The 17,162-nt window shown below is 38.9% G+C and overlaps 1 protein-coding gene across 1 annotated transcript in view; it reads left to right on the top strand.

Annotated features, from left to right (window-relative positions):
* Positions 1-95: 95 nt before the first annotated feature.
* Positions 96-17,162, top strand: part of ptprn2 (protein tyrosine phosphatase receptor type N2) — a 125,601-nt gene continuing 108,534 nt past the window's right edge. The window contains exons 1-2 of the mRNA XM_026292338.2: positions 96-180; positions 15,187-15,237. Of these exons, the coding sequence (XP_026148123.1) occupies positions 96-180; positions 15,187-15,237 (136 nt within the window). The remainder of the gene's footprint in view (positions 181-15,186; positions 15,238-17,162) is intronic.

Here is a 17,162-nt window from a genome sequence, read left to right as displayed (position 1 = left end):
TGGTCCCGAGCAGCTCACACCTGAGCTGGCGTTAGAAATGCTGCTGTAGCGGACGGTCTGCCATGGTTTAGTATTAGTACTGTGTCAGGAGCGCTATGGATTTACTCTGGTGTCCCATCCTCTTCGCTGCATTGGCTGTCAGCCTGTGCTCCTCACCTGCCATGGCTGACAAAAAAGTTGGTGAGCAATTATATTTCAACTTCTTCCCTTTTCCAGGTGTCTCATTTGTTTGTGGTGCCAAACGCAGCCGCCTCGGTTTATGCTCAGTGTTTGCAAAAGTTCATGCAATCGCCCCGACGAGCAAGATATTATAATCACATCATCTTCTTGTGATTTAATAAAACCTGCGTATCACCTTTGCTGCTGCAGCTTGGGTTAGATGTGAAGAGAGCAGCCACATGGAAAGTTACATAATGTTTTCATATCCAATGCACATATTTTGCACCCAGGCAATAGTTTTACGCTCAGATTGACAAAAGGAAGCTACAATAACGCACTGACAAGGGTTTAATGGTTTCAGTCCATAAGAACTGACTCAACATATACCTTTAAAATCAAATCATGGGATTTGAAAACCAGTTAAATATTTAATAATTCCCTGAGCTTCCTTGGGGAAAGGGGACTCTTTCATACAGCCCTGTTTTAAATGTCAGACTTGGCTGGTTGTTTTGTCAGTTCCCTTGATCTGCTCTTCCAGCCTTGTGTCTGACAACAGGCCATAATCTGCTAAAGTATGGCACATGTCCAAAGTATGACACAGGAGCCATTGTGATAATTACGTCTTTATAAGACAGATAGAGATTAAAGGATCCATTTTATTGTTTCATTAGAGTGAGTTGAGTTGAGACTTCCTCAGTTACAGCCTCCAGTTTACACCTCTAATCACACCTACTGATCAGCAGGCAGACGACGTGACAGTATGATACTTTTATTATGAGCGAGAGGCAAATATTGGTCTCAGACTGGCACTCCAGCTCTGGTATGATTCATACAGGCACCAGGCTGCATCATTTTCTTTATATTTAGAACAAGGGGGTGTCCGTCCTATTTAATTCATGTGTATTATGCTGTTTTTTTGTTTTGTTTTCCATATGCATATTTTTTGCCCTTAGGTTGCTAAAATTATCCGCAAAGCCCAGATGTGGCCCCTTTTTTCCTGTTTTTTTTATGCCTGCAAATTTATACTAAGAATATTTGTTAATAAGTCAGTGCTTATTCCCCATGTGCATGACTCATTGTATAATAGTCTCCATTGTAAGAGTGTGGATTGGAGTTAGAGGTGGTTATTATTATTAATGAGTCCCACTGCACTGGAAATATTAGGATCAAGGTGTGCTGGAAGGATAAAGCTGTCTATAATAGTCTACTCTGTATCCATATAAAAAAAATACAGTGCATAGTTTTGACATAAGACTAGAAACATCCAAATTTTTCAAATACACATAGGCCTATTTAATGCAATCACACAAACTTATTTAGAGTAAACTGAATTTGACTTTTAAAGAGCTAAGCAGTGGTAATATGCATGAACAGCAAAAGTATTTGTTATATTTGCAGAATGCATTTATTAGAAACAGTTAAACTTTTGCTATACTAATCTACAAACCCAAAACACATTAAGCAACTGTATTCTCTGGACTAAATTAGCCTATGAAGAACTTAGGCTAGGCATAACAACATGTAAACATTAAACTCCACAAACATCTTGGAGAAGGTGAAGCGACGTGTGCTTGTCCTCTCTCAGGTCGCATGAGTGCCGACACTCACTCCAAACTGTGTTTCAGCTGCAGACTTTATTACCTGCACTTTGAAGTTTGCAGTACAGCTCTTTCTTTTACACAGCATTTTTACTTGTTTTACACTAGGAGTTAGAGTTTAGCATGAACACAAGCATTTTTACTTTTCAGTGGTACAATATTATCTTAAGAGTGTCATCTAATGCTAGTGACTAGTCGATAAAATGACTGTAAATTAACACATATAATAATAAGTATGTAATAATTAATGCATTTTTAAAAAAAGTAGCATTTGGCCACCAGATTCTGTGCAGTAGTGACTTCTGGCAACAGGTCGCCAGTCAAAGGTCATGAACAATCTGAAATACACTTGTTTTTATGGCTGTTTGTACACAAAGCAGTGTGACAGTATCTACCTATCCCCCTGGTGGTTGGTTTCCATATGGGTGAACCACTCCTTTTGTTTTACCTTTGGAAACTCTGGGAACCACAAGCAGACCTGCACTCTCAGAGCAAAGGGCTCTATTGGGATGATATGGTACTATGAGGTCTTTAAGGTATGAAGGAGCTTGATCATGAAGGGACTTGTATGTGAGAAGAAGGATTTTAAATTCTATTCTGGATTTTACAGGGAACAAATGAAGAGAAGCTAGTATAGGAGAAACTACCTATAACAACTCTGGCTGTAGCATTCTGGACTAACTGGAGTCTTTTTATGGAGATACTGGAACATCCAGAAAATAAGGAGTTTCAGTAATCTAGCTTTAAACTGATTCCTAATTTTGGAAATATTGTGTAAGTGAAAGAAGGCAGTTCTAGAGATTTGTTCTATGTGTGAATTAAAGGACATATCTTGGTCAAAAATAACTACAAGATTTTTCACAGTAGTGCTGGAGACCAAGCTATGACATCTAAAGTAGCAATGTTGTTAGAAAAGCTATTTCTAACTATAACTTCTGTTTTCTCTGAATTTAAAAGTAGAAAATAGTAGGCCCTTATGTGCTTTAGACATGCTTGAAGTCTGACTAACTGGTTTGTTCCATCAGGTTTCATAGATAGATATAACTGAGTGTCATCTGCATAGCAATAATTAATACAGTGTGTCCTAATAACATGGCATAAGGGAACTCCTCCTCTCTCAGGTTTCCCGAATGCAGACGTTCACTCCAAACTGTGTTTCAGCTGCAGACTTTATCACCTTCACTTTGAAGTTTGCAGTACAGCTCTTTCATTTACATGGTATTTTCACTTGTGTTACACTGGGAGTTAGAGTTTAGCATGAACATGAAAGTTTTTACTTTTTTGGTGGTACAGTGTTATCGTGAGTTGAGTCACGTTGTTTTAAAATACATAAATCTCTAATATGAAATTTTGCCGTAATGTACCATGTATCCAGTGACTGGTAGATTTTGAGGAAAGAGCAGGTTTTTCATATATGATAACGTAATAAAAACACCAGTGCTCCTAACACCACCACACAAACAGCACAACTTATTTTATACTAACAAAAATCATGTGCTATGTGAGGACAACATAAACAGCAGTAAAATAGTAAGACGTTCTGTTGGGTCCCCTTTTTTTCTTTCCAGGACATCTGTGCAGTCTCTCTTAGGAAGAGTTCATGGGTGGGTTGACACTTTAGTTTTGTGTGGAGGTGTCTCACTCATCAGCCTTGAGTCTAGTGCCATTATGATGTAAATGATGTAATCACATGAGGATTGAGGTCTATTTCTCAAAACGAAACCTGGACATCTTATTTAAGCTTTAAGAGGGCAGCAACATCACATTAGGCATAATTGGAATAATTATTTTATTGACTGCTGATGAAAATCTGACCATTGGAGAAGTTACATGAACTGATTTTGTTGCAAATTAACACAGATTTCCAGTCAGTGTTGCTATCAGGCTTGTTAAAATTCAGTTTAGTATCTCTATTCTGTTTGAAGATGTTTAGTCGTGTCCTGAATACCAATAACTGAAAATCCCACAGTTTGGGAGCCAAGGTGTTAGTGCGATTGGAATAATATTTTCTGGCAGGAACATGGAGATCAGACTGAGTCCAGCGTTTATTCTTTCTGAAAACTGAAAAGGAACAAAAAAGTGGGGTATTTCTCCATAGTGATTGTTTTGATCACTTCTATCTCAGCTCACCTAGAAACTCCTCTTTATACAAACAACTCGCTCTTACACCCAAATTACACAAAATGTACTGATGGATTATCAAATGTGACGGGGTCACTTGTCTGCTACTCATACACACAGACATTGTCCTCAAAGGCTGTGCTGTTGGGTCTTACGATTAGCTGTCAGCAGCTATCGCCTAATGTACCCAGACAAGTTAGATTTGATTCACAGGCTGCTGAGTTTTATCTATTTTAACACAGGCCTCTGTCATCCCATAGATATCAGGACTGAGTGGTGATAGAAAAAAATCTTACAGTGGTGATCAGTCATCTCAGAGGATTGAAACATGAGGATATATTCCAACTGTGTGGATTGTGAACACTGTGGACACTATATATCTGTATGAGGATGCGCATCTTGTAGCATTAGAAGTGGTTTGCTTTGACTTTATGTGTAGTGTTGTTTATGTTTTCTGTTATTAACTGAGGTGTTTAGACAGTTTATTCTACGTAGGAACCAACAAGACCGTTCACAGACGATGTTTTACAAGGCAGTTAGAAACATTGTTCGTAAATGAAATACTGTTCAGGCTAATTTACGTGAAACCTTTCTGTCTGTAAAAACAAATGTAGTCTTTTGATCAGTGCCATAGTAAAGGAGAGAAAGGAGAACACAAGTGTGTGTACGAAATTTCATGGCAAGCCATCCAAAATGCACTGAGGTATTTACGTATAAACAATAAATGTGAGCCTTTGGAGTTATACGAAGTATCTTGGTCACCTCTGGAAAATATCAACGAAATGCAAATTTTGGTAATGCTGTAATTTACAGGCCACAACCTACAGTCTAAGTACCTCACATTAACAGCGTACTTCACTGTAGCGTTAGTTTATCTATTCTGTATGTACTCATAAACATTTGTTGGCACAGAGGAATAATGTACTCTTAATATTTACTATGTAAGTACCCAGAACAATGAGGTATACCTACATGGTAATTGCTGAAGATCTACAGGGAAGGCCTACTTTTTATTGTTTTGGCTGAATGAAAACCAAGATCGATGGGTGGCACTTGCACTGTCCAAACACATATCAGCCACGCTGAATATGCTCTGAGATCCAAGCGTTGTATTACAAACACAAATACATTTGTATTTGGTTTCCTGGGATTGGAAGACCTGCACTGAGCTGAAAAAGGTGCGTTTGATTTCCACTGATGTGCACCTCAAGTTGAGGTGAGACTCCTGAGAATGAAGGCATGTCAAACACTCTGGTAGAATATATGATCATTTGGACATTAATTTCATTTTCCTTTGGTGTCCTGTAATTATAAAATATGTGCCCTGTAGTAAAAAAAAAAAACAAAAAAACCTGCCATAGAAAAGTTACTGCAACTGAAATGTTTTTGTTCAGCACATACTCACATTATAACCTAAAGTTACCAAATCTCATTATAACAGACACCCTTTACTTACAGCATACTGCTATTAGTGATTTTATAGTTCCCAGGTTATTCCTTAATAATTTGTTTGTTATTCCTCATTGTTGACGAATACACAGCTGTGTGTACAGAATAGGTAAACCAACAGTACGCTGTTAATGTGAGGTGTTTACACTGCAGGGCCCAGCCTGTAAATTAAAGTGTAAAGGTTTTTACTGTAATGTGACCAGTATCTCATGTGACATTGCTGTGTCTTGATCCATGAGCACATCTATTCGAACATCATGTAATGTTTTCAAAACCATGCACGAATACTTTCCTAAACTCAATGAAAATGAAAGTAAAAACAGATCCAACCATAAAAGCTAATAAGACTGTCAAAGCTAACATGTTTTTTCCAACAGTATCAGGATGTCTGAATCATCTTGACTAAACAGGGAAAGGGTCAGCTTGGCTATTACCAGCCTCCATTTCAGACTTTGATGACACTTTGGAGCCTTTTCAGGCTTCAGCTCATCCAGCGAACCTGGCAACCTATTTGTGGGATGACATTTCATTATATAGTACATTTTCTCTTTGTGCAGGATGATTAAATGAAAACACGCTGTGTTGTTTATATAGTTTGTTTTTTCAAATGAATAATCTCATCAGCTAAAGCATTTAGTATGAGTGTGGTGGACCTAACGTTATTTTCTGTTATATTGTAATATGCCTGTTCATTCATATTATGCTAATAAAAAGTTAGAAACGTCTTCTCAGTTGCTCTAAACAAATCTACAGCTGCTGCAGGTTTGTTTTTAGGATTTCAGTTTTACTATTCAAGACTATTCAAGTGGAGCCGTATTTAGTGAATTTAAAAGTTGCAACCTTCAAAGTGTAACCGCAGAATTTCAGCAAAACCGACACAAAGCAGGGGAGTATATTCCTGATTTGGGATGCTGCCACAACTGATGTGACAACAGACAAAGTGCGATGTGTCTTTGTGACTCAACAGATGCTTGGAGGAGTGTGTGTTGGCTTTGAGTGGCTATTGAGACGAGGGAGTGGGAGCCGTAGCAGCCGGCTGTACTCCTGTGTTCTTTTCCTAGATATGTCAGTACCTCTTGAGAGGAAGGAAGTCTGAATTGTGTCACACTGACATTCAAGGCAATCCGTTTCATTAGTCTCTTTCCTGCATCAGTTGAAGGTGAACCTGGAATAAGGAGAAGTGAAGCCAGAGAGGCGAGGAATGTTACGTTATGTTTCTCAAAGGAGAACTCTTTTTTTTTTTTTTTACACTCTAAAATTAATAGCAGCTTTTTTTTTACTCCCTGGAAATGTTCCAGGTACATTTACATCACAATGTTGGCAAAACTGTTGTCTTGCATGAAACAGTGCAAAGATTTTGCCTCACCTCATACTAGAGGTTTTCAGCCTCATGACAGACAGGTCCCTAGGGATTAAGTGGAGGATTGGATGGCTCTGTTATGTCTCTTCGCAACTGTTTAATTCATTTCAGATTAAATGGTGTTGGTAAAAGGTCTACTCTCAAGGTCACCGCCAAGATTTACAATGAGGACAATAATGCTGCAATAAGGACTGTGAAGCCTGCGAGCTGAGCCCAAGAATGAAGCTATACTATCTCAGCTGCAATTAAACCAGTAATGCGTCTGTCTCATCTTAGAGCGATGCTGATTAACACTCCAGACCATTTCTCAGTGCAGCAGGGAAACGAAACGACTGTCTGGGAGAGGCACGGTGAGGGAGAGATTCTGAAAAGCTAATGGAGGAGGTCTTCATTTATTGAGACTAATTGTGAAGTACATTAATGTCATTTTGGACCAAATTCCAACCATTATATATAAACGTTAAAATGATACAAGGGTCTACAGCGAGGTCTAACACAGGCTTTTTGAGGCTTTATTCAGAAACTACCAGAATAGGTTGCTCACAAACCAGCTTGTTCCAATTCACTTTAATGCTGCACTAATCGATATTTCTATATTAACGGTGGATAAAATGATAATATGTAATATCTAAAGGGTTGATTGTAGTGATGAACTCATGGGTGACTATTTCAATTTCGATGAACTATTGTCATCCCAACCCTTCTTCCCTGAACTCTACAGAGCTTTTTCGCTCATCGGTTTAGTTCACTCTTACTGCTCTCATCAAACTAATTTTCTGTAAGAGCTCTGATAAATTCACTTCATGCTGCCTGCCCAGTGCCAAATGATGGAAACATAAAGGTGGGCACTATCAGGTGAGCACAGTGGAGCATTTAGCAGCTAAAGCGACAGATATTTTACTCAGGAGATGGAAACCAAAGTAGAGATAATGAGACACATTCATAAAGCGGATAGAAACAGGAATCCAAATAAATGATGCCGTGTCTGCTGGATGTACAAATGGGGAGCTGTTTGCTAGCACATTTACAGCCACTTCTTAAGGTGTCACTATGCTTGCAGCTAATTGCATTGATTCACAGTGACAAATACATGATGCAGGTTCAAATAACATCTGAAACTTCTAAATATGTCTAAAACATCTTCATAAGGTTGTAAAAATGAATAGGAACGTTAGTTTTTTTTTTAGGATGATCTCAACCTGCAGAAATGGTCACGGACGTAGTGCTGAGAAGTGATCAGAGTGGATAAATGTGTGGATACAGATTAATGCTGAAGTGCATAATTGGCTTTGATCTGCATTAATCTGAGCACTGAGCTATGAAATTACCAAACAAGAACATAGAGCCCACTGAGCTGAACTGCCATAAGTGAAGTTCATCTGGAACTCACAGGAGTGAAACCTTTTATGGAGGATTTCCTCTGGGGCAGGGATGTGTAGGTTTACATTGAGCATCTCAGGACAGGGATAGAGGAAGCTTAGCTGTTCTGGTTCTGCACTTCAACACCCAATCATACTTCAGAAGAGGGGAGAAAATCAAATGTATGAATCATTCAGCGCAGGTCAGGGAAGAGGTCAAACTGGCCTATTTCTGGGTCCGTCTTTGCTGCGGTGACGCTCCCATCTTTAATTCATGACCGTTGTCTGGGGCTGTCGCCTGGAGCTGGAGCTGAGTGATTGATAGTGACCGGCCTGGGAATTCTTAGAGGAATTCTCTGGAAAGTCGATGAGAAATGTGTAGTGCATATGTAATGTCGTGTGGTTTCATGTCCAATTTCCCAAGCCAGTCAAAGTCACCACAAAGCCGATTAGATTTCATTGTAATTTTTTTCATCATCATGCAACATCTATTAAACTGCTGTTGTGACAAAGAATAACAAACGATAAGATGACATCATCTGAAGCTACAGCCAGTAGCCAATTAGCTTAGCACAGCACAAACACAGGAAAATGGGAAACAACTCGTATTGTAACAAAATCTGTCTGTCAGCACCTCAGCAGTTCACTAATGTTGTGCTTAATTTGTTTAATCCATGCAAAAGCTGATGACAACCTGATCAATTTATTGTTTTTTTTTATTGATTTTGTGTTTTTATTTATTATATTTAGCAAACATGTAAAAATGAATTGTTCCCTATGTCCTTCACCCCAGAAAATGGAAATGCAAATGCACTGAATTTTGAATCATAGTCGTGTTTAAACAGTGTCCTGTCATGTTACAATGGAAAGCGCATTGGTAATCAATATGAAAGTGTGGGGCTTAATGATTAACTAACCACAGCTGCATTTCTGTCATGTGACATACTGCTTTTGACAAGAACAAACCTTTTGGAGGAGAGAAAAGCTTAGAGCCATCTTTAATTTTGGCAGGGGAGCGCCTTGATGACTCAAGCTGTTTGAATCTGAGGATGTGATGTCAAGCCGACACTAATTTGCTTGCAGGTGATGTCTTTTCTGTTATTTCTATTCCAGCTGTGCTCCCTTTTCAATTCACTTTTATTGCAGTGCTGTTCTGAAATGGCTTTTTTGGCTTAACAGTATAGGTGTGTGTGTGTGTGTGTGTGTGTGTGTGTATGTGTGTGTGAAAGAGAGAGAGAGAGAGCAAGAGGAAAAATGAGTTAGATGTCCTTGGTCTCTGCTTATAATTATAATAAAAGATATGTTGGTGGCTCCAGAGAGCAAACAAAATATGTCCTAAACTGCAAAAGGCTCTGGGAGTGGCTGTCTCAGGATCCTCCTTGGCCCATCATATATCACAGATGGTGTCCTGGCACTAGCCAACCACCTGTGAAAGAAAGTGAATGATCAAGTTTCTGACTTCTTGGAAAGATGTAATGTTCCAGGCAAGGTCAGACAGTCACAGCCAAATGTCAGAGATAAACTCAAGCATATTGTACAGACTTAAATGTGCCTCCACTGTTTCTCTTGACCCTCTACTTCACACATTATTATGCAGACATACATACCTTTAGCCCTGTGATGGACTGGTGACCTGTCCAGGGTGTACCACTGCCTTCCACTTGAAAGAGAGCTGGGATAGGCTCCAGCAGGTCCCTGTGACCCTGGTTAAGGAATAAGCAGGTATAGAAGATGGATGGATGGATGGATGGATAATTAAATACATACCCTTATTTCCTTGATACACTGATTAGTGAGATTTTAGCTGAAGGTGAATTAGGTGACATGTATATGATGCTACTCCTCGCTGTCTTATACATATCGATGCACAGTAGCTTGGTTGTAATAAGGCAGGCAGGAGGCCATCATGGAGAAGTGGTTTTCTGCTCCACAGCTGAGCACCTTTGGCGATGTTAAGGCCACATCAGTAATTAATAAAGATAGACAAGTGAAAAAATCTGTAAGGCTTCAGCATTACAGCACCTCCTGCAGTGTTATTACACAGTCACCTGAGTATAAAGGCCATTCACTACAGTTTTTTTATGAAAAAAAAAAAATACTGTGACTTGTTGCATTCACTGAACTTCTGGATTCCCCCTGCATAGGCTGCTTTTTTTGTAAATTAGGTCACAGACAAGGATTAGGGGAAATGACACCAAGAAGGAACAAGCACTGTAGCTTGAAAGTTATCAATTCTTCTTTTTCAAACAGCACATTTTACATAAAGGGATGCCATTGCTAGCCAACATTAAATTAATCTTACATGTCTTCAGTAGGTGAAATGTATAGGATAGCTATGCTGCCTTATGACAATAAATACCTAGTGCACATTGCTTCTCATGCTCTAAGTGATTATGCTTGCAAATGTGGAAATTAGTAAAAGTTAAAAAATGATACTAACAGTGTACAGTTCACTTTTCATCAGGCTGGATCAGTGAAGCAGGAATGAGAAGCTGCTGCTAATGTAATGATGCAGCTGTGTTTACTGAAGGAACCACACCAGCTTTCAGCCTCACCTGAATTGACATCCCATCATAAACACCATCATACATTTCTAGGAACATAATCCTGTAAAATGAGCACCATACTTAACTGTGTTTTCCAGTAAAGATGGAGGTGACAGGACATCTCTTCACCTGCACAAATGTATGAAGTGAAATCACGATCACATTTTGTAACATCGAAAATAAGATTTGAAAGGTTGAAAATATATTTTGAATGTGGAACTTATGGTTTTAAACATACAACCAGTGGTTCCCAAATTCTTTATCATCTGTTGCACTTCATCACTGTTCAGGGTAAAACAACTGTGTCTGATGTTTGGATTAGTCTGTTTTATATCTTTGAACCATGAATGAACCTTGTGACAGTGTTTTTGAAGAGGAATAGCCTTTAATTTACTGTTACTAATTTACTCATTTGCATAGTTGAAACCATGGCATGTGCTTTTTGCACTAGGTGACTGTGTAGCTGCTCTGTAGAAAGTCAATTTAGCATGTGAAGATACAGACGCTGCTTTAGTGAAGCGACTCTGCTTGTCATTCTCCACTCCACCCTCATCTGGGATGGTATCTTCCAGTTTCCGATTGACTGAACACGCCTGATCCAGCTAATCAGCTGTGAGCAGAGCAGAGATAGTCGGAAAACAAGCAGGGTTTGATTTGATATGTTGAGTGACAGTAAATTGGTAGTTGATTAGTGATTTAAATCATTTTTTAAACAGAAAGCTTTTTACTGGTTCCTTACATGTGAATAGCTTGGTAGTAGCAAAAACATTATTTTTGAGTAAAATTGGATTAGATTGTTAATCAGACAAAATAACCCATCACATTGGTATCTGCTAAATTATAATGGGCCTCCTTTATGATTTTCCAACATTTCATGCACCAAACAGTTAACTACAGTTATCAAATTATCTGTCATTAAAATTTATGCAGATTAACTAAACGATTAACATATAATCATATTCATGTCAAATTAAATGGCTTTTGCAAAGTAATGACTGTTCATTAGATGAAATTATACACCAACAATCAATAACTGCTCATTTGGACACAAGATTAAATATAAATGTCATACGAATATGTCATAGTCTGCGGTTTGAATGCAGGAATAACAAGTTTGTATGTTGTAAAAATAAGGGGGCTAATTTATTTAAAGCCAAAAAACACACTTGAGCCACGTTTGTGTCTACATCCTGCTGTCACTGTACTTGACATGACAGTAAGTTTCCCATTGATGAGCTACTGTGATTGATCAGTGATCTATCTTCACATAGTGATCTCAGTGATTTTGTTTGTGGCTATTCTTTGTCAGGATACTTTCTTAAGATATAACCTGAGCACCTTTTTTTCCCCCAGCTTTCTTCCTCAGCCATGGCAAGTCAAGCATCTTCTTCTTTTTTTTTTTTTGCCTGATGTAATCAGCAGCATCCTCTGTAATTGCATTTTAATTAAAGGGCGCCATTTTAATCATCTCTTGCATAGTGTCACAGAGAGGGGACGTGGCGTAATCAATACTATGTCTCTGGTTATCTCACACATGCATGCGGACACAGTCGCACAGTGTCTGACTTACTATGCATGGTTGGATGCTTCATTTAAATCGAAGGTCATAATTAATATTGAGAGCTGACAAGGCTTCCCAGAGAACCCAAGCAGGGAAGTAATGAGGAGGTAACATTGAATGGGCCGACACTAATTACTGCACAGTGAGATGAATCGTCAACAGGGATTGTGTGGCTCTTCTAACTCCACTGCTCTATAAAAGCTTGAGCTTATACATTTTTGGGGGTTTATTTGGGGATTTCTCCTGAAAACAGTGGTTTTTTGCACTTTGAGACGATGGTGGGATTGTACCCAAGTAGTGAAGTTCTAGGCTGTGAGACCCAAACCATGAGCTGAAAAATATAGTGGCCCTGGTCCTCCAGCAACCTGCCAATGCCAATTTGAGAAGGTCCTGGAGCGTGGCACATCTGGATTTTCATAGACACCAAAAGGCTAAAATATGGTAGATATCACTGCACTGTTGTGCTTTATGTACATTGAGCCATATTTGGTAGAGCTATTCAGAATCTTTTCAACTAGTTGGGCAGTCTGGGAATTTACTGACTCATATAAGGCTCTTTTTCACTTTCTAGTTTAGAATTTTGAATTGTTATTAGGTGGAACTAAAAATGATAATTTTTAGGACTGGTCTGGTGATGGAGACAGAGGTGTACTGTGTTCATAACTCTGCCAAATGTTGCTTATTCTTAAAACCTGAGGCTGTTCATTTTGACCTTACAGCTGTGGAGCTGTTATTGATTTAATTTGGTTTGTGTTTTTATAAGCAGAAAGTAAAAATGACCTAGAGTTTCAGAGGTTAAGTGCATGCATAATATTTTTGCTCTATAGACTTTTCCTTTGATTTCTGTTTAAAGCTTTGGAGGGACGCTCTGGAAAAGATTCTAAAGTTCAGCTGCACAGTCACATTTTATAGTTACAGTATATGGGCAGAATTATAGTCAGGTATGACGAGTTGACAGAGGAGGCACTTGTGTTCTTGGTTTTTGAGCAGTAAATTGTTTCAGTTCAGTCCAGGACATTCTGCCTTTTTATTTTACTGTTGAGAGCTGAGTGACCAGCTCTGTAGTCTCTGCCTTGAAACTGCCATTTTGCTGCCATATTGAAGTCATTGCTGCTAAACGGTGTCATTTCTTAAAATGCTCCCACGTTCAGTACAGTGCATTAATTATGCTAATGTCAAACATGGAAATACAAAGCATAGAATACATTATGTCTACAAGTTCCTCTTGTGTCCAGCTGTTCTAATTATCTGTTCTTTCTGTCTGAATGTGTAGCCCTTCTACACAGCCTGTTCTTTATTCATGGTCAAGCTGGTCACTGCTGTCCGTCAAGGCCACTGGCCCAAATATGTGCGTCCAGTTCCTTCACCCAAACAGTTGTGCAGAAGGAGGAAAATAACTTGAAGAAAGAAGTCTGTGACTTGACCTCAGTTAGTGGATTCTCTCTCTCTTCTGCCGTAAACAGCCTAAACACTGTAGTGCGAACCTGCCACAAGTTCACTGAACAAACTCAAATGGTAGGACTTATTCCTTGACTGAACCCCTATATAACTGACCTCTCTCAAATTCACCCTGCATGCACCATTACGTTAAGACTGCAAGACAGAAAATAACACCTCAGTAGAAATTTTTATCTCGTAGACTATTTTTTCCACATCTTTTCCCGTGTAACTGTGGAGTATCACTTGAAAGGAGCAGATCGGCGAGCAGAACAATCAGTCCTCTGCTTCCATGCAACTCCCACGTGTGAAATATGAACACAGGGAACAGCTACCCATAATGCTCCTACCATCTGTTCATTTATTAGTCTAGAACACCCAGACCTGGTCCAAGCTTTAAATTCATTAATATTCATAAAACATTCAAATATGGAAACGTTGCCCATGGAGTTGAGGGATTAGTGTCAGAGACAGGAAAGAAGAAGTCACACTAATTGATGACTGATGGCTCTGCCATTAGCAACAGGCCCCACAGACACAGTTCTGAGCTTTACTGTTGCAGAGTGGTGACAAATTTATGGAAATCACAACTAATTTTGAAGTATATTTTAATACGTTCTCTGTAAATTCAGTCATATATGCGTGTGGCTTACATTAATAGCTTCAGGCATTTGTTTTGTTTTCTTTAATACTGTTGTATCCTGTCTATTAAAGAGAAATTGCGAGACTTGTTTATAATTGTCTTTTTCTCCCATCTTAACTTAATTAGTGTGGCAGGGGTAGAAATGGTCATGTGATCATGTCATGTGACAAAGTCTTTAAAGGTCAGAGGTGCATAGACCTGTGCCCTTGGTTGTTTCTGGTGAGAAAAACAAACCATTATTTTGAAGTTTTAACCCTTAAAGGCCTTATATAGAAATAGCTGGTGGTGGTGGAGGTGATGACATTGTGATTATTGGTTGGGGTTGCATTTGTATTGGGTGTTTTCTGTTGTGTAGACGGTTATTTTGGTGCTTTAATCGTGTGTTTCTTTTTCACTAGCAGTTTGCCTCCTTCACCCCAGCTGTAGGTTGAAGTCTCACCGCTGCAGATACTTTTAATTCTTGTTAACTTCCTATAATATTGTAAATAAAATCTGTCTGACTGGCTTTGTTATTAAAGCTTACCTGCGGTTTTTTGTACACCTACCAGTGTTACATTAGTATGAATTCAATTGAGTTTAAGCTGCAGAAAATTTCATTATCGACCTACTTGTTTCCTTGGCGAGATTTAGAGTGCCAGATAACAATATATTTCTTCATACTGTTCATTCGATTTGGCTTTTCAAAATAAAGCCCATTGATGTAGCTTAGTTTAGACTTCTGTATTTGAGTAGCTAGAACAAGAGGTGCTTTTTCAGTTTTCATGTGTCAGTCATAGATGAAATAATGGAAGAACATATTTATCAGCAGAGCTCAAATTAGTAAGTCATAATTTAATGTGGGAGTATCGTTGTTTTTTTTTAAAACCATTGTTCTAACCACAGTGTGAGGAGCTATAATGAGTTGAGCTGTGTATTAATTTCTCTCTTCTCTGTTTCAAATTCTCTCAACTCCAGGTTGTCTGTTTGAAGACGAGCTCTGCGCACCATACGAGTACTGTGTCAACGGTAAGTCAGACTCGCAGGGTTCTGTACGCCCACCACACCTCATTATTTTAGACAGATCATCTCTGTGGTATCAACCATCATCAAACCAATGCAGCTCTGGAGTCGTCCTGGCTATTTTTAATCGTTTGGGGATTTATAGATAGATGGTGATCGGAGATCTTGTTGTTTCAGCTGAGCTTAGACATATGAGTCATGTTTTTAAAAAAAGCACTGAAACACCTGGGAGTCAGGCTGCAACAGTGAAACACAGCACAGCATAAACAAACAACCTCGATCGACGCCATGAGGCTGCTTTCCCCTTTGCATGCAGAGATTTTTCCCAACCAACCCACAACCTGTGTTGTCATGGAAGATGGATGTGTCTGATAAGCGTCACCTGATGAATGGAGGGTAAATGTTGGGACTTTTCAGAGTGGCATTCAGCTGAATCATGCAGCAGGCTTTAGTTCTGATGATAGTGTGTTCATATTGGGAATCATCTTCACAACAGAAAGGTCTTCACTACAAAAAGTTAATGTATTCACCCATAACAGAAGAGTTAGACGTAGAAATTTTACATTAAGGTGCTTCCATGCATTTTAACAAGTTTGGATATTAACAAAATCCTTAAATATACAATGAATTTATGTACATCTTTGGAGACTGTCAGCTATCCAGATTGTGGCATAACTAAAAAATGTCTATAGCCAGCCACTGGACTGGCTTGGGTTTCTTGAAGACATGTCAGCTCTTATAAAAGAAGCTTCCTCATTTCTGCTTGAAGGGTGGGGAATACCAGGTATTTAACCTCTGTGGAGTTAGGGTCAAGTGTGGGTTGTGGTTGTTGAATACCATCTTTTGGGTTACACAGCTTCAGTAGTGATTTCAGCAAATATCTGAACCCTTATGTCTCTGACCAGTGTAGTGCTGTGCCATATCCAGCTCCATGATTTAGTATAATGATATCTGTTATCGCACCCTCTTTCTCTATCAGTTTTTGAACCGCACATTTTGCACTTGTGTTTGACATGGATGGCTTTGTTCACTAATCTTCACTCCAATAGTCTTATCTGACCAGGCGGTTACACTGCTGTCTTCTGAAGTGTCCCTATTCCCTCTGATCTAAGATTCTGACTCTGATGAGGCATTTACTTTCCTCCTTGAACGCATGAACAACAAAACCTAGAAGAAACCTTTTACATACCCAGTGTCCATGCCAGGGTGAAAAAGACAAGCAAAGAGAGTGTGCTTAGATGAATAGCGTTAGTGACTTACCCACAGAAAGTACAGAAGCATGACATGATGGACAGGAACTACTAGAGTGGTGCAAATGGAGCACCTTCTCTTTGGCAGACAGAAGAAGCATTGCATGACCTAGAGCAGACAGACTAGCACACAGTGCAAGCATAAAAAAATGCAAATTATATTCTTTGATATTGATTAATCTTTTTTTTTTTTGTCTTTAAGAGGTCAGAAAATACTGAAAAAGACAATTCCCAGAAATCCACTACTTCACATTGTATGTTGTATATCTGCTGTGTATCTTTGCCACTTTCCAATTTATTTATAGAGCACTCTTAATGGTTGGGTGTAATTTTTAGAGCAATCTATTAGCAGAAATGTAATATAGTATTCATAAATATGTTGTCATTAGTGTGTAATCACCTGAAAATACCAACTTTTCAATTTTACAATGAGACTTTTAGATCTACATAAGGAGCAGGTCTCCTTTCACAGAGGCAGCCATGTTGTACTGCCATGTTTCTACAGTAGCCCAGAATGGACAAACCACACACTGGAATCATGTTTTGTGTTAAAGGTGACTGCGTACTCTCCAACCATCATACCCTCCCTCACACTTGGAATGGGGAAGTGTGGTCAGAGCGGTCCTCAGAAGGTTGTATTCTACAATCTCACCACTAGATGCCACTAAATCTTTCACATTT

Source organism: Mastacembelus armatus, chromosome 20, assembly GCF_900324485.2.
Source record: "Mastacembelus armatus chromosome 20, fMasArm1.2, whole genome shotgun sequence".
Taxonomy (NCBI): domain Eukaryota; kingdom Metazoa; phylum Chordata; class Actinopteri; order Synbranchiformes; family Mastacembelidae; genus Mastacembelus; species Mastacembelus armatus.
The sequence above is the reverse complement of the archived record's forward strand: the minus strand, read 5'-3'. Positions and strand labels throughout refer to the sequence as shown.